The sequence below is a fragment of the Meriones unguiculatus genome, chromosome 6 (assembly GCF_030254825.1).
Source record: "Meriones unguiculatus strain TT.TT164.6M chromosome 6, Bangor_MerUng_6.1, whole genome shotgun sequence".
In the NCBI taxonomy this organism is placed as follows: domain Eukaryota; kingdom Metazoa; phylum Chordata; class Mammalia; order Rodentia; family Muridae; genus Meriones; species Meriones unguiculatus.
Window position 1 is genome coordinate 29,350,784 of NC_083354.1, and position 26,940 is coordinate 29,377,723.

At 38.9% G+C, this 26,940-nt stretch overlaps 1 protein-coding gene across 1 annotated transcript; it reads right to left on the bottom strand.

Annotated features, from left to right (window-relative positions):
- Positions 1-344: 344 nt before the first annotated feature.
- Positions 345-25,929, bottom strand: LOC110566893 (C-C chemokine receptor type 2). The gene is made up of 3 exons (XM_021664794.2): positions 25,713-25,929; positions 14,989-15,092; positions 345-5,004 (listed from the first exon to the last, which is right to left on the bottom strand). The coding sequence occupies exons 1-3, from the start codon at positions 25,805-25,807 to the stop codon at positions 3,872-3,874; spliced, it is 1,332 nt and encodes a 443-aa protein (XP_021520469.2). The 5' UTR covers positions 25,808-25,929; the 3' UTR covers positions 345-3,871.
- Positions 25,930-26,940: the final 1,011 nt, after the last annotated feature.

Consider the following 26,940-nt stretch of genomic DNA (forward strand, 5'->3'; position numbering starts at 1 on the left):
CTGGCTACACTGCTGCTAAGGAGGAAAGCTTAAACTGACCACTATTTTCCTGCAGCGGCTGTTGTAAAAGTGGCTTCTATCCAAAACTGCAGGGGGTTGTAAAAGGAGGAGCTTTGATCTGAGATTAGCTCCTGCATAAGAGCAGGCAGCTGTGGAAGCTCCTGAAGGCTAAACTAAACCGTGCATGCTTACTTTAGAAGGCTGATGGTTAGGTCCTGAATCTATTAGCTTATTTGTTTATCTACTAACCTATTTGTGTGAATAAGAAAAAATAAAGAGAGAAAGTAAGCAATGACCACTCATGCACGCATGCTTAAGAAAAAATAGTAGATGAAGTTAAAAACTTTAACTTCAACCCGGTTTATTGTCTGGTCATAGTTTTTATACCTCTGAGACAAAGCTTTCTATGTCAGAAAAAAAATTACCTCATATTCAAAAAGGCAATTAATCACAAAAATAGATGAATTCTAAAATACAACAGGTTATATGTTTTAAAACTAAACATTTCTTACCTATATACCCATTTCATAAGTTCATAGTGAGTTCAGAGTAACAAAGGTTGACAAGGCCTAAGGTTACAGGGTCAAAAAAGTTACAAGAATATATCTCTTTTCAATTAGGACTGACCTGGCTACACATTCTCCAGCTATCTCTTAGTTTATAGTGAGTTCAGGACAATAATTTTATCTGTCTTTCATTCTAAGAAACAAAGTAAATTTAAAATGACAGTATTTTATGCCATAAGGTGGTAAAGTATAAGGAATTACAATAGAACACTTTGTATTTAATGACATCAAGATTTGTACTTAATTTAGACATTTCTTGGTGGCCCCATTATATTTTGGCTTCAGACATTTAAACTTACTTGCCTATATTTATGGTGAAGCTTTCATTCATGAATGAAAGCTTCCTTGAAGCCACAAATCGGTCTCAAGCCTGTCTCCTAGTGAGCTGTATGGAGGTACACAAAGATATTTATTGCAGCCATAAATTGTTCTAAAACAATTTAACTTTTTTTTTAAGTAGTTTTATTTAGGACTGAATTCCCAATCTCTAGACTTGGAGCCTGGTGCGTTACCAACTGAGCCACTTAAGGCTTTCTAACAATTTAACTTTTAAAATTGTTTGAATCAAATCAGGAATTACATAATCAGGAATTAATTCATCTGAACAGCAGTATACCTTCATTAAGATTCTGTAGGTGTGGGTAAATAACCAGAAGGTGATGGTTCACACCATGCTAAATTTTAGAGAGATGCAGCGGTACAGAAATGACAGGGTTGTCAGGTTGGAAGCAATTCTGGGGTTCCATCATGGTACAGACCTTGCAAAATACCAGATTACCTCCTAGAAATCTCACATGGCTACTGAGCTCTTTTAACAGAATGGCTGTTGTAAGATGGATGTCATTTGTGTTTGTCTTCTAGCAGACTAGCAGAAGAGTGCCTAGGAGGCAAGCTATAAGTCGCTCCTCTTTATAAAGTACCAGGTACATGGAATTGTGAAGTAGTACAGGGAAAGACATGTATGTTTGTGGACAAAATAGTCAACCACACTGGTATAAAAAAACATATGCTTGTTTCTTTTTAATATTTCTAGCAATATAGATAGAGCATTGATTTATTTTTCAAATCATAAGTTTAAAAATATTTACATCTTATCATCATTAAAATAAATCTAGTAGGATATCTGAAGGTGAGGCATTAATCCCCCACTTCTAGAAACTTTTTCTCAACACAACCACAATGACTTTTAGCTCCCAGATTATCTGTTCCTTTGGTTTTTTTTGTTTTGTTTTGTTTTTGTTTTTGTTTTTGTTTTTTTCTGTTTGTTTGTTTCTGTCTGATAAGCACCACACTACTAAATAGAGAAGAACATTCTTGGGTCAATTCAGGGGAGGTTTTTTTTTATGTATAAGAAGGGGCTTCTGTAACTTCTCTCTTTTGTAAATTCATTTTTAAAGCTTTGATTAGAAGCTGACTTGACTAGGAGTTCTCACTAACCCAAATGATAATCTATTACCAATAGCACAACTAGGAAGAAAGATATGAAGGAGACTGAGGAAAACAAACCTGAGTGACATCTGTGTAGCATGTAGCTAGAGCCCAGAGGGTTTAGAGTCTAAATCACCATAGTTGGGTGAGACAAATCCCAAGTCCCTGTCAATCCAGAGCTGTGTATGTTAGTTCATATGCTCAAAGCTAGAATTTTCTCTATAACTAATCTGATAATTTCAAGCTTGGCAAGTAGAAATTCTTACAGAGGTATTTCATCACATTTACAAGTTAAAGTTTCAAGTCTTGCTTATATTTTTTCTATTTTTTATTTTTAAATCTTTGAATTATGTTTGTATCCAAAAATAAGGCTCTGGAAGATAGTCTTCCCTCTTCATCTATATTCTTTTTTTTTTTTTTTTTTTATCCAGGCTTATCCTGCCGAGTAATTAAGCTATGTTCCCATGGTAGAATTATTATTTCCAAAGCAAGGGCTTCTGTTCCTGATCTATCCAGCCCCTCCTTTGCCCAGAAAAACATACCCAGGGCTTTTTCTCTCATGGGACTATCCAGGGGTTAATGTTTGGCTGTTTTACACACACTTTTCCCAGGCCCATGAATTTTTCAAGTATGGAGGTTAAGAGATAAAGACCATGGGGAAAGAGGCAGATACAAAGGTAGTGGGGTGGCAGGAAATAGCAGCGATAATATAAAACCAGTTTACATACAAATAGCAACCTTTTCTCAGTGCTGAGGGATCCATTTTGCTTCTGATTCTGTGTGGTTCTAAACACACTCCTGCTATTGTTTCACGTACCCCTTTCTTTTTGCTATAGCCCTCTATGCCTGATGGAGGAATTGGTTTTTCTCCTCACTCTTGGTCACTTACTACCTCCAGCCTTATGCTTTCCCTGGGAAGATCAAACAAGAGTCTTTAGCCTACTCACTAATGATGCATATTTTATAAACAACAAATTTATAAACATCATGTAAGGAGCAGTGGCTTGAGAAACATGTAAACAATGGAGTTTAATATTGAAAAGATTTTCCGTGTTGTCAAAGATAAAAATAAAAAAGGAAAAATGTGTCATACATTTATACATAAAAGGATCATGAGACTCAAATGAAGTTCCCAACAAGCTATTTCATTTCCCAGACTTTCTACAACCTGATAAAGCCTTCAGAATTAAACACAGGTAGGAGATGGAATTAAAGACCAGGACATTTCTTTCCTAATGTAAAGGCCCCTGCTCACTTTTGTGTTCATTCGGGACCAACAATGCATATCTCTTCCTCCTTCGCACTCAGTTCTGACACCCTTCTTCCTGTTAATTCTATGACTTTCTTGTTAGAAATAAAAAAGACGTGGTGAAGATTGGTAAAATCATATTATCACAAGGCAATGAGGGACAGAGATGGGTTCTTAAGAATGCTAAAGAACCTAGCAAAAATTATTCTAGAATATTTCCTGAATATGTATTATATTTACAATAAGTGATATGATTCAGTCTGGACATAATCCTAAGGTTCTGGGTACCCAATTTAAAACTCTCTGTTCTTCAATATGTCTTTGACCAGTGGTTCTCAACCTTCCTAATGCTGTGACCCTTTAATACAGTTTTTCATGTTGTGGGTGTACTCCAACCATAAAATGATTTTTGTTGCTACTTCATAACTGTAATTTTGCTACTGTTATGAACTGTAATATAAACATCTATGTTTTCTTATGGCCTTAGATGACCCCTGTGAACCAAAGGGGTTATGACCCAAAGGTGAGAATCATTATCTTTGAGACTTGTTACTATATACAATCTACTCCCTCCTCCCCTGCTTAAAAAAAAAAAAAAAAAGAAAGAAAGGGCAAACTTCCACTTGCTTTACAATCCAACAGAGACTTCTTGCTCACCAGTGGAAGGGGTGAATGTTGAGCTTACTCGATCTGTGGTCTCCCTATAGAAAACTGGGCATTGTTTGCAGAGACGCTTGGCAATGTGCCTTCTGAAGAATATGGAGAGATACCTTCGGAATTTCTCCCCAACAAAGGCATATATAACAGGATTAATACAGCAGTGTGTCATTCCAAGAGTCTCTGTTACCTGCATGGCCTGGTCTAAGTGCTTGGCAACCACACAATTACTCAGTCCCAAGAATTCTTGGAAGGTTGTTAGGAAGAGAACAATGTTGTAAGGAGTCCAGAAGAGAAAGTAGACAATCATGATGGCAAAGATGAGCCTCACTGCTCTGTGCCTTTTCTTCTCATTCCTGCATCGAAACAGAGTGTGGAGGATTCCTGAGTAGCAGATGACCATGACAAGTAGGGGCAGGATCAGGCTCAAGATATTCCTCATTATGGTATGGAAATTCTTCCATATTAATGGAAAATAAGGACCACAGGTGTGATGATGATCTTCTTCTTTGAATTTAGTAAATATGATTCCTGGAAGAGAGGCAAACACTGCAACCACCCAAGTGACTCCACTTGTCATCACCCCAAAGGTAACTGTCCTGGCCTTTAAAGCAAACACAGCATGAACAATAGCCAAGTACCTATCAATTGTCAGGAGGATAATGAAGAAGATTCCACCAAAGTAACCAATGTGATAGAGTCCTGTGAATAATTTACACATTATATTCCCAAAGACCCACTCATTTGCAGCATAGTGAGCCCAGACTGGGAGAGTGAGCAGGAAGAGCAGGTCAGAGATGGCAAGGTTGAACAGGTAGATATCAGTCATGCTCTTCAGCTTTTTGCAACTTATCAGAATGAGAATGACCAACATATTGCCCACAAAACCAAAAATGAATACAAGAGAGTAGAGTGGGGGCAGGATCCAGGCTCCAATTTGCTTCACACTGGGTTTATGACAAGGCTCACCATCACCATAGTCATAAGATGTAGTGGCCTCTTCTTCAAGATCTTGGATACTTTTTGTAAATAGAGAATGAGATGTTGATAGTAGGCCGTGGATGATCTGAGGTAACATATCACTGTCCTCCATTTTCCTTGATTCTGTAGCAGAGAACAAAATTATAACCTATAACACAAATGCCAAATTCCTTAATCCAAATAGCCTTGCCCCACTCAAGCAGCATCCTAGTCTTTGGTTTCTCCTTTATAGTCATTTCCTTGATACCATATGCACATTACTTTCCTTTTATTCCTAACAGGAGACATACCTTGTTAATTCAGCAACTATTTTCTTAACATATTTGGCAATCCTTATTGAGCGTGTAAGGGCACAAAAGGTGTGTGCCTGCATTTATTACCTCCTCTACATGTGGGGAACAGGTGCATGACCAATCACTGAGTGATAAGATGTAAGTAGAGTCTGTAGGAGGTTTTTAGGGAGGTTCTTCCACAATACAAGTGATACAAAAGAGACACTACTGGCCCCTTCTATTTCAACCTGTCTAGCATAAGCTTGGTGCTTGGCACTATAAACAAAAGACCTAGACATTGTACAGAAGCCACACAAAGGGCTCACTTTCTGACTTCTTATCTGAGAAAGAAAATAAGCCATTGTAAATTGTATCATCTGTTCTTTGAAGGCAAAAGCTCAACTTCTGCCTCCACCATCTTCTCACTTTTCCTTTGGTAAGGTTGCAATGATAAGTCAATGTTAAAATGCCTTAACTTTGTCCCAGATTCTTTTCATTGAGCATCAATTTCCTTATTCAAAACTCTTTTTTAAGGGATTGGAGATGGCTCAGAGGTTAAGGTACTTACTGCTTTTGCAGTAAGTTGGTTTCCTGCACCCACAGCTGGGAGCTCATAACTACCCGAAATCTCAGTTTTAGGTGGTCTAGCATCTTTTGAACTCCATGGACACCTGTACACACTTTAGTCACATAAACTGAAGTAGGCACAGATACTTACACAAAATAAACATAAATATCTAAAAAAAAGAACATCTTTTTCAGTTTCTAGGAGGGTACTCTTACATGACTGCTTATTAACATTTTTGTGACATCTCCATGCCCACTTCATAAAACTTTTCAGGCACTCTACTTGGCTTTTTACCTTTGTCTCTTTATTCTTGTTCCAAAATTCTTCTAATTCAGATGGGCTGAATTATGTCAGCTAACCTCAGGACTTTGGCTCTCCTGCATGCATGTTTTCCAAAGCTCTGTATACAAGTCCCACTTTCTCTAACACCTAAGAGTTTAATTTCTCACTATTTGAATGGTATCTCTTCATGAATTTGTCCACCCAGCTGATATTTATTTAGCATATAATATGACTTATACATGAGGGGGGCGGATACACTGCTGTACATGTACAGATTGTCAGAGGACAATCTGCTCTTTCACTCTTCTGTGAACTCAGGTCACTAGGTTTTCACAGCAAGTACTTTGACACAGTAACTATCTTGCCAACCAAACTGTGAGGTCTTCATTTCAATTATTATCATCTATTACACTGTGTAAGAAGTAAACTCTGAGGGGGAACCAAGATGGCAGCACCAGGAGGACACTGTGTCTGATGAGCAGGACAGCAGTGACTGCACAGCAACCAACAGACCAAACTCTGGGCCCTAAAACACCAGCGATTGTGTTTCCCAGGTGAGAGGAAACCCCATGGTGTAGGAAGCAATCAGGTTCAGGTCACCCAGCTAAACCCCAGAAGAGTTCCCAGGTTCCAGCAGGCACTCGGTTGCCAGCCCAGAGCCACATGCCTGCATGCTCTGATCACCATCCCAGACTGAACTGTGGGCACCACAACACCCGAGACTGGGAGAAAACCCCATGGTAAAGGAAGCAATTGGGACTGACCTCAGGTCAACCAGACAATCCCTGGAAAAGGTCTCAGGATCCAGCAGGAGCTCAGCTGCCAGCCCAGAGACCTGCCTGCATGCCTGACTTGCCATTCTAGACAGAACTGTGGGCTCCAGAGCACTAGAGACTGGGGCAGGAGGAAACCCCACGATGAGGAAAATATCAGCTGTGACCTCAGGATACTCAGCCGAACCTCCACCCCTGAAAAATTCTTGGGAAAAGTTCCCAGGTTTCTGCAGTTGCCTAGTCACCAGCACAGAGCCACTCACATGTGCCTGCAGTCCCCCAAACACCACAGACTGGGTTTCTCTGTCAGGAGGAAACCCCATGGTGGGGGAAACATCAGGTCTGACCTCAGGAAAAGTTTCTGGGTTCCTGAAGGCTCCAGGCTCTAGCCTTCTGCTGCACACTTGAGTGCTGCACTCACCTGCCACTGATTACCATGTGGGTACTGGGGCACAGAGCTCCAACCTCAGACCTACAGAAGACTGAGAGCCCTGGATCAGCCCCCAGATACTGCTCCAAGGTGCAACCAATTATTCCTAGCTAAACTGACCAAACCACAGGACTCCCTGGTTCTTCAAGAGGGCTGCACCCAACGCTGTAAGAGCAGCAGCAACAGTTCACTAAATTCAAAGCAAGAAACCCAGTGGCAGGGCAGATGTCTCCAGAACTTCTGGTGAAAGGACAGACCCTGACTACCAATGACCACAGTTACCACACAGGTCCATATGCCTGAGGCGAGTTGTGGCAATTCCTGAGAAGCACCACCATTCAATTGACCACACCTAAAAAGCTGAGGAGGCCTCCTTCAGAATTCTGCCAAGAGGATTCTTCCCACGCTAGGATTCCAGCAGGCACCAGAAACTAACAGCCAATACCTGAGACACCCAGATGGGTAGAGGCCAGGGTAAAAATACAACCAACAAAAGGCAAAGCAATATGGCATCTTCAGAACCCACTTATCCAGGGGCAAGTAGCCCTGGATACCCTAACATAAGTGAAATTCAAGAAGATGATCTTACATCTATGCTTATGAAGAGAATAATGGAGGAAACAAATAAAATGCATAAAGAAATAGAGGAAGATAAAGTCAAACAGATTATGGCCATACGTAAAGAAATACAGGAAGATGCAGTCAAACAGTTTGTGGCCTTCAGAGAGGAAATGATTAAATCACTGAAAGCAATAGTAATAGTAATAATAATAATAATAAAAACAGAGGAATGTTCAAACAAACAGGTGAAGGAATTGAAGTGAAAAACAGGAAAATACAGTCAGACAGGTGAAGGAAATCAACAAAACGGTTCAAGATCAGAAGATAGAATTAGATAAATTAAAGAAAACACAAATGGAGGAAATCATGGAGAGGCAGAACTTAGGGAAGAAAACAGGAACTACAGAGGTAAGCACAACCAACAGGCTATAAGAGATGGAAGAAAGAATCTCAGGTGTGAAAGATACAATGGAAGAAATTGATGTTGCCATCAAAGAAAATTATAAATCTAAAAATTACTGACACAAACCATCCAAGAAATCCAAGACAACATGAAAAGACAAAACCTAAGAATAATAGGAAGAGAGGAAAAAGGAGATTCCCATCTCCAAAGCCCAGAAAATATTTTCAACAAAATTATAGAAGAAAATTTCCCCACTTTGAAGGAGAGGCCTATAAGCATACAAGAGGCCTACAGAACACCTAACAAATTAGACCAGAAAAGGAAATCCTCCCGCCACATAATAATCAGGGTTAGTAAGTAAACAGAACAAAGAAAACATACTAAAAGCTGCAAGGGAAAAAGGCCAAGTAACATATAATGGCAAACCCATCAGAACCACACCTGACTTCTCAGCAGAGACTATGAAAGTCAGAAAGGTCTGGATAGATATCATGCAGATCCTAAGAGAACATAGTCAGCTCAGGCTACTGTACCCAGCAAAACTCTCAGTTATCATAACAGAGGAAACAAGATACTCAATGACAAAAAGAAATTTAAACAATACCTATCCACAAATCCAGCATTACAGAAGATATTAGAAGGAAAAATACAACCCAAGAAAACTAACTACATTCAGGAAAACACAGGAAAGAAATAACCTCACTACAGCAAAACCAAAAGTAGCCAAATACACAAACACACTATAACAACCAACATCAAAATCAAAGGATCTAACAGCAACTGATCATTAATCTCTCTCAACATCAATGGACACAATTCTCCAATGAAAAGATACAGACTAAGAGGATGGATGCATAAACAAGACCCAACAATCTGTTGCATACAAGAAACACATCAGGTTTCCTTGTAATGGAAACAAGGACTATCTCTGACATGAACTCAGTGGCCTCTTTGGTCTTTGATCACCTCCCCCTGAGGGGGTGTGCAGCCTTACCAGGCCACAGAGGAAGACAATGCAGCCAATCCTGATGAAACCTGATAAACTAGGATCAGATAAAAGGGGAGGAGGACCTCCCCTATCAGTGGGCTGGGGCAGAGGCATGGGTGGAGAAGAGGGAGGGAGGGTGAGATTGGGAGGGGATGAGGGAGGGGGCTTCAGTTGGGCTACAAAGTAAATAAACTGTAATTGAAAAATAATTAATTTTTTAAAAAAAGGAAACACATCTAAGTCAAAGATAGATATTACTTGAGAGTAAAGGGCTGGAAGATAGTTTTCCAAGCAAATGGAGCCAAGAAGCAATTTGGAGTAGCCATTCTAATATCTAATAAAATAGGCTTTTAACCAAAATTAATAAAAAGAGCTGGAGAAGGACACTTCATATTCATCAAAGGAAAATTCCACCAAGAAGACATCACAATCCTGAACATCTATGCTCCAAATACAATGGCATACACATTTGTAAAAGAAACATTAATAAAACTTAAACCACACATAGATCCCCACAAATTAATAGTGGAAGACTTTAACACCCCACTCTCAACAAAGGACAGGTCAACAAAACAGAAATTAAACAAACAAACAATGATTCTAACAGAGGTCATGAATCAAATCGACCTAACAGACATCTATAGAACCTTTTCACCCAAACACAAAAGAATTTACCTACTTCTCAGCACATCATAGAACCTTCTCCAAAATAGACCATATAGTTGGTCACAAAGCAAGCCTCAACAGATACAAGAAGATAGAAATAATCCCTTGTATCCTATCTGATCACCATGGACTAAAGCTGGACCTCAACAACAACAGAAATAGCAAAAATCCCACCCACACAATGAAACTGAACAACTCTCTACTCAATGACAGCTGGGTCAGGGAAGAAATAAAGAAAGAAACTAAAGTCTTCCTAGAATTCAATGAAAATGAAGGCACAACGGAACCAAACTTATGGGATAAAATGAAAGCAGTGCTAGGAGGAAAGTTCATAGCACTAAGTGCCTTCAAGAAGAAATTTGAAACATCTCATTAAGCAACTTAATGGCTCCCCTGAAAGCTCTAGAAAAAAAAAAAAAGCAGACACACTCAAGAGGAGTAGACAGCTGGAAATAATCAAACTCAGGGCTGAAATTAATCAATTAGAAACAAATAAAACAATCCAAAGAATCAATGAAACCAAGAGCTGGTTTTTTGAAAAAATCAACAAGATAGACAAACCCTTAGCCAAATCAGAAATGAAAAGGGGGACATAACAGTAGACACTGAGGAAATCAAAACAATCATTAGGTCTTACTTTAAAAGCCTACATGCCACAAACTTTGAAAATCTAAATGAAATGGACAATTTTCTTGATTGATTCTGTTTACCAAAGCTGAATCAAGACCAGGTAAATAAATGAAATAGTCCTGTATCCCCTAAAGAAATAGAAGCTGTCATCAAAAGTCTCCATCCAAAAAGAAAAAAGAAAAAAGAAAAAAGAAAAAGAAATCCAGGGCGAGATGATTTCAGTGTAGAATTCTACAATACCTTCAAAAATAGCTAATACCAACACTCTTCAAACTATTCTACAAAATAGAAACAGAAAGAACATTACCAAACACATTCTATGAAGCTACAGTTAGCTTGGTATCTAAGCCAAACAAAGACCTAACAAAGAAAGAGAATTTCAGGCCAATCTCCCTTTTGAACATTGACACAAACATACTCAACAAAATACTCACAAACTGAATGAATACAAGAACACATTAAAGATATCATCTACTATGACCAAGTAGGCTTCATTCCAGGTATACAGGGGTGGTTCAATATATACAAGTCCATCAATGTAATCCACCATATAAACAAACTGAAAGAAAAATCCACATGATCATCTCCTTAGATGCTGAAAAAGCATTTGACAAAATCCAACCCCCATTCATGTTCAAAGTCTTGGAGAGATCAGGGACAGAAGGTACATACCTAACATAGTAAAGACAGTATACAACAAGCCTATAGCCAGCATCAAATTAAATGGAGAGAAATGTAAATCAATCCCACTGAAATTAGGGATAAGGCAAGGCTGCCCACTCTCTCCATATCTCTTCAATATAGTTCTTGAAGTCCTTGCTAGAGCAATAAGACAATTAATTAAAGGAGACCAAGGGGATACAAACAGGAAAGGAAGAACTCAAAGTATCACTACAGATGATATGATAGTATACATGAGTGAACCCCAAAATTCTACCAGGGAACTTCTACAGCTGATAAATACCTTCAGCAAAGTTGCTGGATACAAAATTAACTCAAAAAAATCAGTAGTAGTCCTGTGAGAAAGAAATTAGGGAAACAACACCCTTCACAATAACCACAAAAGACATAAAGTACCCTGGTGTGACTCTAACCAAGCAAGTGAAAGACCTGTTTGAAAAAAACTTCAAGTCTCTGAAGAAAGAAATAGAAAAAGATATCAGAAGATGGAAAGATCTCCCATGCTCATGGCTTGGCAGGATTAACATAGTAAAAATGGCCATCTTACCAAAAACAATCTACAGATTTGTCCCGACCCGAGGGACTTCAACGGGGTTCCTATGGAGGAGATTGGAAGGAATGGGGGAGGGGAGGAACAAGAGACACAGGAATGAAGGCCAAGTCTGTTCATCTGATCAAAGCCTCGTTTATTAGAAATTTTTACCCAACTTATATAGGGAGAAGGCAGGAAGGGGGAAGGTTAATTAACTGCTGTAGGAGATAGGAAGAGTGTTTCCATGGGTTAAATATTGCACCTGCAAGATACTGTAAGGATGTTTTCTTAAGATATCTCACTGATGCTCTAAAACTAACAGTCGGATGTCCTCACAAATCTATAACCCATGATTTAGGGTCTTAGGTAACTCTTTCACTAAATAGCTTTAGGTCTCCACTAAATGACCTTTGCTTACTACTTGACTTTGGCTTCAGTAAATAGCTTTGTCTCCACTAGATAGCTTTGGCTCACTATTTAACTTTGGCTTCAGTAGATAGCTTTGGCTCCCGGCACAGATTCAATGCAATTCCCACCAAATTACCAACACAATTCTTGAAAGAAAATTTCTCAACTTCATATGGAATAACAAGAAACCCGGAATTGCTAAAACTATCTTTTACAATAAAAGATCTTCTGGAGGTATCTCCATCTCTGGTCTCAAGCTGTACTATATAGCAACAGTAGTAAAAACTCCATGGTGCTGGCGTAGAAACTAGCTGGTGGATCAATGGAATCGAAAAGAAGATTAAAAAATGAACCTGCACATTTATGGACACCTGATTTTTTGACAAAGATGCCAAAACCATACAACGGAAAAAAAGATAATATCTTTAACAAATGGTGCTGGTCTAACTGGATATCTACACATAAAAAAATGCAAATAGATCCATATTTATTAATCTTCACAAAAGTCCAAAAAGATCAAAGACCTCAATATAAAACCAGACACACTAAATCTGTTAAAAGAAAAAGTGGGGAAGAGCCTTGAATTCATTGGCACAGGAGACAACTTCCTGAACAGAACACCAACAGCACAGGCTCTAAGATCAACAATTAATAAATGGGACCTCATGAAACTGAAAAGCTTCTGTAAAGCAAAGGACACTGTTGTCAGAACAAAACAACAGCCCACAGATTAGAAAAGAATCTTCACTAACCCTATATCTGACAGAGGGCTAATATCCAGAATATATAAAAAACACAAGAAGTTAAAGAGCAACAAATCAAGTAATCCAATTAAAAATGGGGTACAGAGCTAAACAGAGAATTCTCTGTAAAGGAATATCAAATGGCAGAGAAACACTTAAGGAAATGCTCAACAGCCTTAGTCATCAGGCAAATACAAATCAAAATGAGCCTCAGATTTTACTTTACATCCATCAGAATGGCTAAGATCAAAACTCAAGTGACAACACATGCTGGAGAGAATGTGGAGAAAGGGGAACCCTCCTCCATTGTTGGTGGGAATGTAAACTTGTACAGCCACTTTGGAAAGCAATCTGGTGCTTTCTCAGACAATTCGGAATAGTGCTACTTCAAGATCCAGCTATACCCCTCCTAGACATATATCCAAAAGATGTTCAAGTATACAAGGACATTTGCTCAAGCATGTTTTTAGCAGCTTTATTCGTAATAGCCAGAATCTGGAAACAACCCAGATGTCCCTCAGTTGAGGAATGGTTACAAAAATAATCTAAAAAAAAAAAAAAAAAACCCACCCACCTCCTGCCTCTAATGTGAAGGCTGTGTAATTTAAAGTCAGGCATCTGTTTTCCTGTACAGAAACTCACTACGTTGCTGTGAAATCCACTAGTGGTGAGGACTCAGCATATGCTGCAGATAAATGCTCTGTGTTAGAATTGTGTCATAGGAATTCTACCCCTACATCCTTTTCAAATTCATCCCCTCTTCCCTGTATGAGCTTCCAGTTTCTTGCCTCATTTGCCACTCACTTCATGTTCATCTTTCCTTTACTCAGTACATCCCTGTCATTCTCTCTGCTTTAACAGTAAACAATGCACATGCATTCCTCAGCCCGAAACCCCAAGTAGCCACATGACTTGGATGTGGTGGGACCTCATAGTGGTTGATCTGCTCTCGCATTCCCAGTCCTGTGCAAAGCCACAACCATCTTCTCTTCATTTCCTCTAAACGTACCACTTCCTTAACCCTGCCTTGGTAAATTACTTTATGCTTGTCTCTTGGCCTAAAATGGTTCTTACTTCTTACCTCCTACTCAAATTTCCCCTCTCTTTGTGAAGCCTACTCTGTATCCTCTGACAAATCACTCTGCTCTTGTGAAATCTAAGTAAGCCCTTATCATGCTATCACCTCTGTGAGGTTAAGGAGTGTTTCTAACCAGTGACTCATAATTACTAAAAGAGTTACCAGTAAATACTCACTGAAAGAGCGCACAAAGTTTATAATAATTGAAAGATTTTAAGATGTAACATCATTAGATATTGATTGTTAAGACCGCTTTTTCCTGATATTGACTATAATTTTTTTTCACCCATCTATATAGCACAGCACATTCCTCATTCAGTGATGGCCACATTTTACAAGCTTGCATTTCACATCACTGAGTCATATCACTAGACTGCAGTAACTAAATGAGATCTTTGATGAAAGTCAAGAAGAAAATGCATGTGCCTGAAGAGTTACATTGCTCTAAGTCCTGGTCTGTTCTGAAGTTCCAGCTGTTACGAAAAATACTAGGCAAATGCTCATTCATCTAACTGAATGGCACATAGCTAGCACCCAGTTACAACTATATCAAGCAGTCAGCAAAGGTACTGGCCTATGTAACACTTTGAGCATCAAGGCCTAGCACCCAGGGATATAGGGAAGAAAAAGAGAGGGAGGGATGGAAGAAAGGAGAGAAAGAGAGAGAGAAATTGATTAAGCCTCTTTTTGCCTCATGAGGAGAGACAAAAGGCATATTTAAAAGGAATAAACTAAAGGTGAAAGATTTAATGGTATAAAGTTCTAGAAATTTAAGCCTTCTGCATGCTAAGAGAGACAGAGTAAGCCTGTCAGTGCCTAGATAACCAGGCTTTTCTTTGTTTTCTCTTTTTTATCATCTGATCTGAAAATGATGGTCCCACCCAGCAATACCCTCATTTCTCACTGCCACTAGGGTCTTTCTAACATTTCTTGTTGCACAGTACCCTCTCTCCTCTCCCCAAATCTTGATCATTGTCTTCATGTACACAGGCTGTATGGTCCCTCAGGCTGTCTCTCTAGTGCCATGCACTTTAAGCTTAGAGATGCTTGAACAGAACATTCAAAAAGTCATGGAAAGAAATCACAACTCACCAGGGATGGCTTCTTTTGGGGGGCAATGGTATCTCAGACTTCTCAGCAGCAGAACCTCAGATCTGCACACAAACGTGGTGTGCAGAAATAGGAAATAAAGTTTCCTGCAAAGAGAAGGCGGAGATAGAAGGGTAATTGATGGTTAAGATTTGAAGAAAAAAAAATCAAAGATTTACAGTTCTTCTTTTCCAGCCAGGAGCATAGTATGTTGGGCTGAGGTCTCCACAGGATTAATTTTGAAATCTTGCTTATGCAATTTTGAGTGTGAGTCAGCCATTCCCTGTCCCCCGGCTTCAGTATATTTCAACACTGGGCTTCTATATTTTATAGGTGTTTCATAGCTTTTCGCTCTCCCCTCTGTATTAATTGGCATGATCTAAGTGCAATAGAACCTATCACTCCCAGAGAATAAATGCTAATGAAAGTCATAATGAAGGAAATGCAAAGTTGTTTCACTGAGACTTGTGTGTTGCTTTCAGACTATAGAGATTCTGCTTACAATCTTACTTAAATAAAGATTTCTAGTGAAGGAAAATACCCAGTAATCTTTTGTGTTAAGGATCTTCTTGCAGTAGGAGCTCTGTTGTTATTATCATTGTAAGTCACATTTCTTTGAAAGAAGTTTTGTTTAAAACAAAATCTGCATCATAAAGCACCTACTTAGGAATGTTCCTAATATTTTGCAGACCTGAACAGAGTTATCTAAGCTGGTCTCTGGAATTTTGCAGAATTTGCAGGCCTGGCTGTTGCTACAAAGGAATGAAAATCCTAACCGGTCTGTTTCACCAGAAGCCAGATGCCAGTTCAGAGAGGCAGAGAAAACACTCAGCTGACCTTCCTTCTCAGCTCATGTCCCTATGGAAAAATCCCAAAAGGCTCACTAGCTAAAGTGACAGCCCAGGAGGAGAAGGTCAAAAAAATCCCAAGGCCAAAGCCTTGCTAGCTCAAAGCTCAAAAAGTCCCAAAAGCTAGAGAGCTAAAGCTCCTTCTACTTCTACACAGTCTTAAATATCCCTCAACTCAAAGTCCCTCCAACGGTTTTTTATTTTAATTTTTATATTAATTACAGTTTATTCACTTTGTGTCCCAGCTGTAGCCTCTCCCTCATTACCTCCCAATCCCACGTTTCCTTCCTCATCTCCTCCCATGCCCCTGTCCAAGTCCACTGATAGGGGAGGGCTTCCCCCCTTCCATCTGACCCTAGCCCATCAGGTCTCATCAGGAATGACTACATTGTCTTCCTCTTTGGCCTGGTAAGGTTGCTCCTCACTCAGGGGGAGGTGATCAAACAGCCAGCCACTGAGTTCATGTCAGAGAGAGTCCCTCTTCCCAGTACTAGGGAACCCACTTGGAGACTGAGCTGCCATGGGCTATATCTGTGCTGGGGTTCTAGGGTATCTCCATGAATGGTCTTTGGTTGGAGTATCAGTCTCAGAGAAGACCCCTGGGCCCAGATTTCTTGGTTCTGTTGCCCTGCTTGTGGAGCTCCTGTCCCTTCCAAGTCTTTTTATCTCTCCCTTCTTTCATAAGATTCCTTGCACTCTGCCCAAAGTTTGGCTATGGGCCTCAGCAGCTTCTTTGATACACTGGTGGGTAGAGTCTTTCAGAGTCCCTTGTGGTAGGCTCCTGCCTTGTTTCCTGTTTTCTCCCTCTTCCAATGACTGTCCCATTTGCCTTTCTGAGTGAGGATTGAGCATTTTACCCAGGGTCTGCCTCTTTGCTTAGCTTCTTTAGGTGTACAGATTTTAGTATATTTATCCTATATTATATGTCTAATATCCACTTATAAGTGAGTACATATCATGTGTGTCTTTCTGCTTCTGGGATACCTCACTCAGGATGATCTTCTCTAGTTCCTACCATTTACCTGAAAATTTCATGATTTCCTTGTTTTTAATTGCGGAATAGTATTCCATTGTGTAAGTGCACCATAATTTCTGTATCCATTCCTCAGTTGAGGGAAAGCCCTGTTTGAAAAAAAACTTCAAGTCTCTGAAGAAAGAAATTGAAGAAGGTATCAGAAGACAGAAGGATCTCCCATGCTCAAGGATTGATAGGGTTAACATAGTGAAAATGGCCATCCTGCCAAAAGCAATCTACAGATTCAATACAATTCCCATCAAAATACCAACACAATTCTTTACAGACCTTGAGAGAACACTTCTCAATTTCATATGGAAAAACAAAAAACCCAGAACTGCCAAAATGATCCTGTACGACAACAGATTGCCTGGTGGTATCTCCATCCCTGATCTCAACAGTACTACAGAGCAATAGTAATAAAAACTGCATGGTACTGGTACAGAAACAAAATGGTGAATCAATGGGATCAAAGACTCAGAAATAAACCCACACACCTACAGCTACTTGATTTTTGACAAAGAAGCCAAAACCATACAATGAAAAAAAGCATCTTCAACAAATGGTGCTAGTCTAATTGGATGTCTACATGTAGAAAAATGCAAATAATCCATATTTATCACCCTCCACAAAACTAAAGTCCAAGACCTCAACATAAAACCAGATACACTAAATGTGTTAAAAGAAAAAGTGGGGAAGAGCCTTGAACTCATTGGCACAGGAGACAACTTCCTGAACAGAACACCAACAGCACAGGCTCTAAGATCAACAATTGATAAATGGGACCTCATGAAACTGAAAAGCTTCTGTAAAGCAAAGGACATTGTTAGAACAAAATGACAGCCTACAGACTGGGAAAGGATCTTCACCAACCCTATATCTGACAGAGGGCTAATATCCAGAATATATAAAGAACTCAAGAAGTTAAAGAGCAACAAATCAAGTAATCCAACTAAAAAATAGGGTACAGAGCTAAACAGAGAATTCTCTGTAAAGGAATATCGAATGGCAGAAAAACACTTAAAGAAATGCACAACGTCCTTAGCTATCAGGGAAATGCAAATCAAAACAACCCTGAGAATTCATCTTGCACCCATAATTATGGCTATGATCAAAACTCAAGTGACAACACATGCTGGAGAGGATGTGGAGAAAGGGAAATCCTCCTCCATTGCTGGTGGGAATGCAAACTTGTACAACCACTTTGGAAACCAATCTGGTGCTTTCTCAGACAATTAGGAATACTGCTACCTCAAGATCCAGCTATACCACTCCTGGGCATATATCTAAAATATGCTCAAGTACACAAGGACATTTGCTCAAGCATGTTTTTAGCAGCTTTATTTGTAATAGCCAGAACCTGGGAACAATCTCTCCAACTCTTTAATCCCTGTCAGCTGGTTTCTTGCTCTGCCTCTTGACCTAGGGTTAATGTTATTAAATCATGTGTACAGAAAGCTCTTGGATTAAAGTTGTGTGCAAGGGATGGTTGAACCAAACTATAATCACCTGTTTACAATAAACAGAAAGTTCTTGGATTGAAGGTGTATGATAGGGTTCAGCCACACCAAATAAGAAACAGGGTTTTACAGTTCACGATTTAGGGGTTGACAATGGGATCAAATATTCTGCAATACCTGTCAGTCAGGATCTCCTAAGATCTGATTTCCCCAACAGTCAAACGTGAATCATAAGAGTTCTGGGGCCTTGGATGGGTAAATGGACACAAAACAGACCATGAATAATCTGCTGTACAGTAGATGTTTATAAGTGATAAGAAAAAAACACCAAAGCCTTATTGAGGTCAGTAGATTGAGGGGTGCAGTCATTGTAAGAGATGACAGCAGCAAGGAAGCTTAGTGCAGACCAAGAGTCTTCTCCAGCTTTCAGCAAATTGGCAACGAATATAGGTTTTATTCAGCAAAAATGTCTCCAGTTTTTCTTAGAAAACTTTCCCTTTTCTTGTTCTAGAACATATCCACTTCCATGATCAAGACCCCTGGTTAGGAGCACTTTTTACTTCCATCTTCATACTATATAGATTCTAGCCATGGCATTCTGAAAACAAGGAGCAAGACAGTGTTGGGTAGATAAAAAAAAAAAAATGATCTGCCTCTAGAGAATAGAAAGGTGAGTAGGGTCTGAAGAACCAATGTCCAGAGACTAGCAGCAGTGGAAGCTGCTACTCCAAGTGTTATGCAGGTGGCCTAACTTTACTCCAGAACATGATTCTTTGCCATATTTGTTCGCATATTGTTGGTGGTTGGTGAGAAGCTACAGATTCAGAAAATGCTGCATCCTCCTGGTTGCCTAAAAGTAGATTTTAGGCAAAAAAAAGTAGATACAATTTTTGAAGGCAAAGGTATCTTCCCACCTTAGAGAGAAATGGCTAACCTCCAAAGACAACTTTACATCTTTATCAACCTGGAACTTATACCAGAAGAATCAACACTCACAAATTTTATAAACTAGTCTTTTGCTACTATTTTAAAAACTGACCCACAAGTTACTACCCATAGAGATGTAAATTTCTTTTTTCTTTGTCTTACTACTTCTTTAAACTTTTATTTTTCTTTGTTGAAGATTCTATATAAATTAGAATTCAAAGCCACATGTTTGAGTAGTATTCATTCCCTCCAAATATTAAATATATTTCTTTCTTTCTCCTTTTTTGTCATTTGATACACAAGTTTATTCCTACTAAAAACATGTCAGGGGTGAGGAAAGAATTTTGTTTTCCTCTTTATAACTTGAAGATTCAAAAACAAAACAAAATATAACCATCATCTGAGCTAAAAATCAGTTGCTAGAATTTGGCAAGGCAGAGCAGAAGAAAGACTTTATCTGTCTACTCCCACTCTCTGATCCCCCGTCTGCTCCGCAGTGATTAGACCCTATAAGACAATAGATCAGTGGGAAGTAAAGATGTCCACCTGTAGCTCAGAGTGGATCTTGGGGAACCACAAACTGTTATTACCACCTTCATCTCACTTACACCATACAAATAGTTAAAATTTTGAGAATTTACATCTGAAAATCTTTATGTGCATAAGGAAAAGAGAAAGGATGCTTTCATTTGAATTTGAGAACTCCCTATCTATCTGCCAGCAATGAATTCATGTTTCAGTCCAGAAGCCGAGTGCTATGTGGCCTTTAAGTACTTTAAAGAAAGCTCACATCTCTGATATACCCATTTTTAGTGTACAGGCTATTCCACTAGCCTGCTCTCAGGGATCTAGCACCTGTTGCCTCCACCAAGTGTGTGCAGCAGATAAAAGAAGCCATCTGTCACTCCAGCTCTCTCTGCTCTGTTTGTGCCCCCTCTCTCCTTACTTTCTGCACACTTCTCTCTCTTCCCTCATGGCTCTCTCTGCTCTGTCTGCCTGTCTACATACCCACCTGTCTGCCTTTATTTCCCCCACAGGTCCCCACTCCTTTCCTCTCCCCAGTAAGCCTCTTTTACACCAGATCTGTTGCCTGGCATCATTTCTCAGGGCACTCCTTAATACTGTACCATCCCACCAAGGATACCTCCTAACTGAATTATATTTCATAACACATGCTAGCTAAGGAGGATCCCATTGAAGGCATGGCTGTGGTGCTTCAGGTTGCCTGAAGAAGAATGGAGATCATCTCAACTCTTCTGCAAACCAATAAAAATAAAAATCATTTGTATTCCCCCCAATGTTACGAGAAGACTGACACTAGATATGAGATGCTTAAGATCATGTTGATTATCACTCTGAAGGTTAACTGAAGGTTATGTTTTCTCGAGTAATTTAAAAAGATTCATTTGAACCCCGTTTTTGGGGGGATTAAACTATTCAAACTGAAAGTTAATTTGGTATCAAAACCTATCTCTCTGCAACTCATATATAACAAGACACAAACAAAAATGTGGGAATAAGATGTCCAGAGAGGTGACAGCAGAACAAGAAATAGTTATTGATGGTCTGAAGGCACTTTGATGGTGTTGTGTGTAACTTCCTTATTCTTCTGTGATGGGTCCTTTTAAGTTGGTACTTTAAGAATACAAACATTCTTGCCTCTTCTCATCAAAGTTGCTTTGGGTTCACTGTGGTTTCTATGGTTTATATACTTCCTGTGACCTACTAAAATAAACTAGTGTGTTCTAGGATTTTATATCTTTAGTTTGGTCGCACCTGATCTGGACTAATACACACAGATGAAGTAGTTATATTGTTATTTGCTTTGTTCTTGTCTTCATAACAAAATATACATGATTTCCACAGCTTTTGTGACAAATGGTAAAGTAAGAAAATAAGGCATAGAAAGTCAAAACAAGAAAGGCCAGCAACTCCAGATTCATGTAAAGGATTTATCAAGGGTTAGAGATCAGGTATGAATTTCTCTTCTTTTTTCTAAGATCATGAAAAGTGCTCAGATGAATGAAGAATAGATAAAACTACATAATCAAAAATAGAAATGAGGGGTTAGGAAGATTGTTCAGCAGGTAAGAGCATTTGCTGAGCAAGTATAAGATCTGGAGTCAAATTTCAGGCCCACAAGCTAGTCATGGTCATGAAATCCTGGCACAATGGGGCATGGTGACTGAAGGATTGCTAGAGCTCGCTGGGTGCCATCATAGTTCCAGGTTCTGTGAAAGACCTTGTCTCAAGGAAATAATGTAGACAGGGCAGGGTACCTGATATCTTCCTTTGGCCTCCATATGCACATACACATAGGTGTGAAGATCCACATACACACGTATGCATGTACCAAACCTACACACACACATCAGAAAAAAATAAAAAGATCATCAAAGTAGTAATTAAATTTTAATTAATTTATAAAATAAAGGTAGCAGATTAGATGTTAATTTGTTCCATTTGAGTAAACTTTGAGAAGAAAGAAGTGAAGTCAGAAACTTTATTTTTACTTGTAAATGAAAACCCATCTCTGTCAAGTAACTTAGGATTTGTGCAAACCAGGGTTAAGGAGCTAATGTATTGTCTTTCTGTAGTTCAGATGCTCTGTGTTAGATCTGGAGCTCAGTTTAGATGTCTTACCAGTAGCCTGCCACTGGGAAGAACACTTAGTGGTAATAGGACGTAGCACACTATTTTACAGAGTTAGACAACATTAGGTTGGGAAAAAAAGGATGACATTCATATACCACTGCATCTTTTTTTGAGTTCTGATGAGTGAAAGTATCATGAAAATGAATACCAACAGGGTCTGGTTTTATGCACATCACTAGAGGTTATGACATGCCTCAGAGAGAGCCATGATAGCAGGCATCAGAATATCCAGAACGCAATCTTTGTGGGTACAGTTGTATGAGAAAAAAACCCTCAGCCTTAGATGTGGCTGATATTCTGATTGGTAGACATTGCTGGCATAACTCTGGGCAGTCATCAGGTGATAGAAATAATGAGATGGACCCTGGATAACCATGGCTAGTTGAAGTTCTAGCCAAATAATGTTGCTTTTGCAGGAACTGTAAACATGTGTTAAGGAGAATGACAAGAATGTGGAGGACAACTCATTTGTAGTGCATCTCAGATAAGTATCATTATTTCAGAAGAAATGCACTTATTTTAAAACATCAACAAAGTGACAAACCTTTATCTATATCACTATGAGAAGAAGACAGAAGATGCAGATAACTAAAGCCAGATGAAGGTGGAGCTAATGTTAAGAAAAAAAAAACTATGCAAAAATATGATTGTCAACAAATTTGATAACCTAGAGTAAATAAACAATTGTAAATAAAAATCAAAGTGGTTCAAGAAAAAATAAGAAATCGGAAATTATAAAGTACCTATAAAGAGCTTGCGCTTGTATAGACCTGCAAGATATGATAAACATAATGAAATCTAGACACCTAAAGAAGATAACCAAGAAAACAGACACGGGTGAAGATGATCAATCCTCATTTAGAAAGACAAATGGGATGTGCATTGAATGTATGACAGGAGTCTACCGCAAAAGGCATCTGAAAGACTCTACCTAGCAGTGTTTCAAAGCAGACACTAAGACTCATAACCAAACCCTCAGCAGAGTGCAGGGAATCATATGAAAGAAGGGGAGTTAGTTTGATATGGAAAGGATAGGAGCTCTACAAGGACCAAATATATCCGGGCACAGGGTCTTTTCTGAGACTGACACTCAACCAAGGACCATCTATGGATATAACCTAGAACTTCTGCTCGGATGTGGCCCGTGGTAGCTCAGTAACCAAGTAGTTTTCCAAAGTAAGGGGAACAAGGACTATTTCTAACAGGAGATCTTTGACCTCCCCACCCCCCAGGGGAGGAGCAGTCCTGTTAGGCCATAGATTAGGACTTTGCAGCCAGCCCTGAAGATACCTGTTAAAACAGGGTCAAATGAAGGGGGAGGAGGTCCTCCCCTATCAGTGGACTTGAAAAGGGGCAGGGAGGAGACCAGGGAGGGAGTGTGAAATTGGGGAGGGAATGAAGGAGCGGGATACAGCTGGGACACAGAGTTAACAAAATGTAACTAATAAGAAAAATAAAATTAAAAAATAAAAATTAAAAAAAAAACTTTAAAAAAAAATAAAGAGATTGAATTAGTACTGTAAAATGCTTTACATCAACAATAAAGAGCCTGAATCAGATAGTTTCACCTATAAATTCCCCAAACATTTAAAGAAAAGCTCATATCAATCTTTTTCAAATTCCAACGAAAAGTAGAAGAGGGAACATGTCATCAGTTATTCTGTGAAGCCAGCACTACTATGATAGCACAGCCAGACAAGGCACCACTCAAAAAGCCTAGTGGTCCCTAGGCCCAGATTTCTTGGTTCTGTTGCTCTGCTTGTGGAGCTCCTGTCCCCTCCAGGTCTTTCTATCTTCCACTTCTTTCATAACATTCCCTGCATTCTGCCCAAAGTTTGGCTATAAGCCTCAGCATCTGCTTTGATACTGTGCTGGGTAGAGTCATTCAGAGGCCCTCTTTGGTAGGCTCCTGCCCTGTTCCCTGTTTTCTCCCTCACGAAGATAACATAGAACCCCTGCGGAGATGTAGCCCAAGGCAGCTCAGTGTCCAAGTGGGTACCCTAGTAATGGGGACAGGAACTGTCTCTGACATGAACTCATAGGCTAGCTATTTGATAAGGGAGAGCAGCCTTACCAGGCCACAGAGGAAGACAATGCAGCCTGTTCTGATGAGACCTGATAGACTAGGGTCAGATAGAAGAGGAGGAAGACCTCCCTCATCAGTGGGCTTGGAGAGGGGCAGGAGAGGAGATGAGAGGGTGGGATTGGGAGGGGATGAGGGAGGAGGCTACCGCTGAAATACAAAGTGAATAAACTGTAATTAATATAAAAAAGAAGGAAAAAACTTAGTGATCAATATCCCTCATTAATGGAGATTTGAATCACAAAAAAAGAGAGAAAGAAAGAAAGAAAAAAAAGAAAGAAAAAAAGAAAGAGAGGAAGAAAGAAAGAGAGAAAAATAAAAGAAAAAAGTTACTAATCTTCAAAGATTTTATGGTATGATCAGATGGGATTTATCCAAAGAATACAAGTGTGGTTTAAGACATTTTAAAAATCATCAATGTAATACATCACATTGATTGACAGGAAGCAAAACCAAACAAAATATCTACATGATCATCCTATTTGACACAGGAAACATTTAACAAATATAATATGCTTCATGACAAAAAACAAAAACAGAAGAACCCAGTGGAACAAAAAGGAACTTCCTGAACATTGTGAAAGGACTTTTAAGATAACATAGCTAGTAGCATATTCAATAGGTAAACACTGAAAGCTACCTCTCTGCGGTCAGAAATAAGGATACCCATTATCACCAGTGATATTCGGTGTGATATTGTAATTTTTAGCCATTGCAACTAAAATACAGAATGTTATAAAAGTACATTCAAATATTGTTAGTATTTTGGGTTACTTCCAGCTGCCCCATTTCCTCCCAGCTTCTGGTTTTATTTTGCTAGTATTAGATGGCATAATAGCTTGTGTGTGTGAATGTGTGAATGTGTGTGTGTGTGTGTGTGTGTGTGTGTGTACTTTGTTACTTTCTGTCTTTTCTCTCAAGCAAGCTAAAGTTTTCCTATTTTATAAGTTATTCACAAATATAATTTTGGTGGCTGTCTACTGATCGTTATCCTCAGAGGATTGTGGCTGTCAGACACAAAAGCATCTCAGACTTCTTCAAATCTTGCTTCACTGTCAAGGAAATGGGAAATTTTACTATTCATAGAATATTACTGTAAGTTCTCACTTTCATTACCCAAGACTTTGGGAAATGTGGAAGTAGCTTTGACCATATATATATCTATAAATATTTTGACCATATATATATATTTTTTTTTCTTGTGTCATCAATTTGGTCAATATTTAGCTGACTTTAAAGTCTGGATGATTAAAATTTCTTATTAAATTACCTTTCCTGTTTGTAGTACCTTTGTGTTTACCTTTGTTATCTAATAATATTATGGGAGGTTTACAGTTTACTTAAATTATTAACAAATATTACTGGGAACAGCATGTATGAATTCACACATGCATGAATTCAATCAAACACAGACTGAAAACCTAAAATGTGCTGGAGACTCTGCTAATGAAATACAAGTACACAATAATATGCATATCCTAAAGGGAATGACACTGTGACAATCTGGATAAATGTTAACATAAAGCAACAGAAGACAATGCCCACAAATGTAGACTTCTATGTTTTGGGAACTCAGAGGAAGGAGAACCTCTTAATTGTGATTTTCAGTAAATACTTGATAAAAGAAAACAGATTGATATGAGCCTTGATGAATTCAAATCTGAGGAGATGATTAAGGAAAGGAAATGTTCATGATAAAAGTGAAGAAGGAAACAAAGACAGAGAATTTGTGAGCTTACCCAAACTCCAGAAATAGAAACTCTTGGAATGAAGCAACCTGTGTCTTATCAAGCTTCTCAGGTGATCTTGATGCACACTGAAGCTTGAAAACCATTAACCCAGAAAATCAGAGCTTCTGCAGTAAAAAAAGATGTTCTGTGTAGTGAAAAGCATCAGCTAGGGGTCCAGACCTGCATCCTGTTAATCTGGATGATCAAGTTTAACATTGTGGCCTCAGTAGGCAGAACCTCAAACTAGATAGCCCACATTATAACCCAGCTCTGTGGGGTCCAGCTGATGCTGGTCCAGGAAAAGGAACACTATCTCTTTGAGACACAGCTTCCTGACTAACAGGATCATATATAAAGACTCAAAAAAAATGCAAGCACTTAATATTATTTCTTCATCTGTACAATTAATTACACATTTGAGCTAGCATTCTATGCTTCTAAAAATACTCTGGAGAGATATACTAGTTACACTGCATTGAAGGGAAAGTTTGCTTGTTTGCTTTTTCTAGAAATTGTATGCCTTAGGATAATTATGACAGTTTTAAAGACAGAATAATCAGTTGCAAATCTGGCTATTCTGCCTTTAGTTCTGACACCAGTAATGTTTCTTTCCAGAAACCTCATTTTGAAGCCCTTAAAAAGTATATCAATGCCTAAGTTTTTATTCTGAAAAATTTTGTGTGGACTAGTTGCCAAAATTACATATACATACATACATATATATGTATGTGTGTACATATATATGTATATATAACTGGGAAATACATTTATTGTTCATGCTATATGTAATGAATAAAATGTCATATTGCACAAATATTGTCTAGTGAGCTTCCTAAGCCTGACCTACAACCTCAGAGCTTGTGATTTCAGCTTGGCTGAATATGTGCACTCTTGATAAGCTGTCAGTCAAGTCTTCTGATTTGATATCTTCTCTGAGAGTCACAGGCTTAGATGTAAACCTGATGCTAAGCAAAGCTCATGGGGTTTTGGGAACCAAATCATGTCCTTTGCAGGAGCAGCAGCTTCTGTGTAAAGAATCAATCAGCTTGTATGAGAGTTCAGCAAAAAGACCATAAGATAGTTGTCAGACCCAGACATTTGCAGCCTTGTCTCTAACCCAGGGAAGGCTTCTGAGGTCATTTATCCTAGTGTCAGTCTCTGAGATAGAAGACAAGGAGACAGAAACAAACAAACAAACAAACAAAAACCTATTTCTACTTTAAAACAGTATTTCTAC

Coding starts and splice junctions, on each gene's coding strand:
- LOC110566893 (XM_021664794.2), bottom strand. CDS start 25,807: ATGGTTTTCAAGCTTCAGTGTGCATCAAGATCACCTGAGAAGCTTGAT. Junction 15,093..25,712: donor TTTCTATTTCTGGAGTTTGG/GTAAGCTCACAA, acceptor TTCTCTTTGCAG/GAAACTTTATTTCCTATTTC. Junction 5,005..14,988: donor CCCAAAAGAAGCCATCCCTG/GTGAGTTGTGAT, acceptor TCTCTGCTACAG/AATCAAGGAAAATGGAGGAC.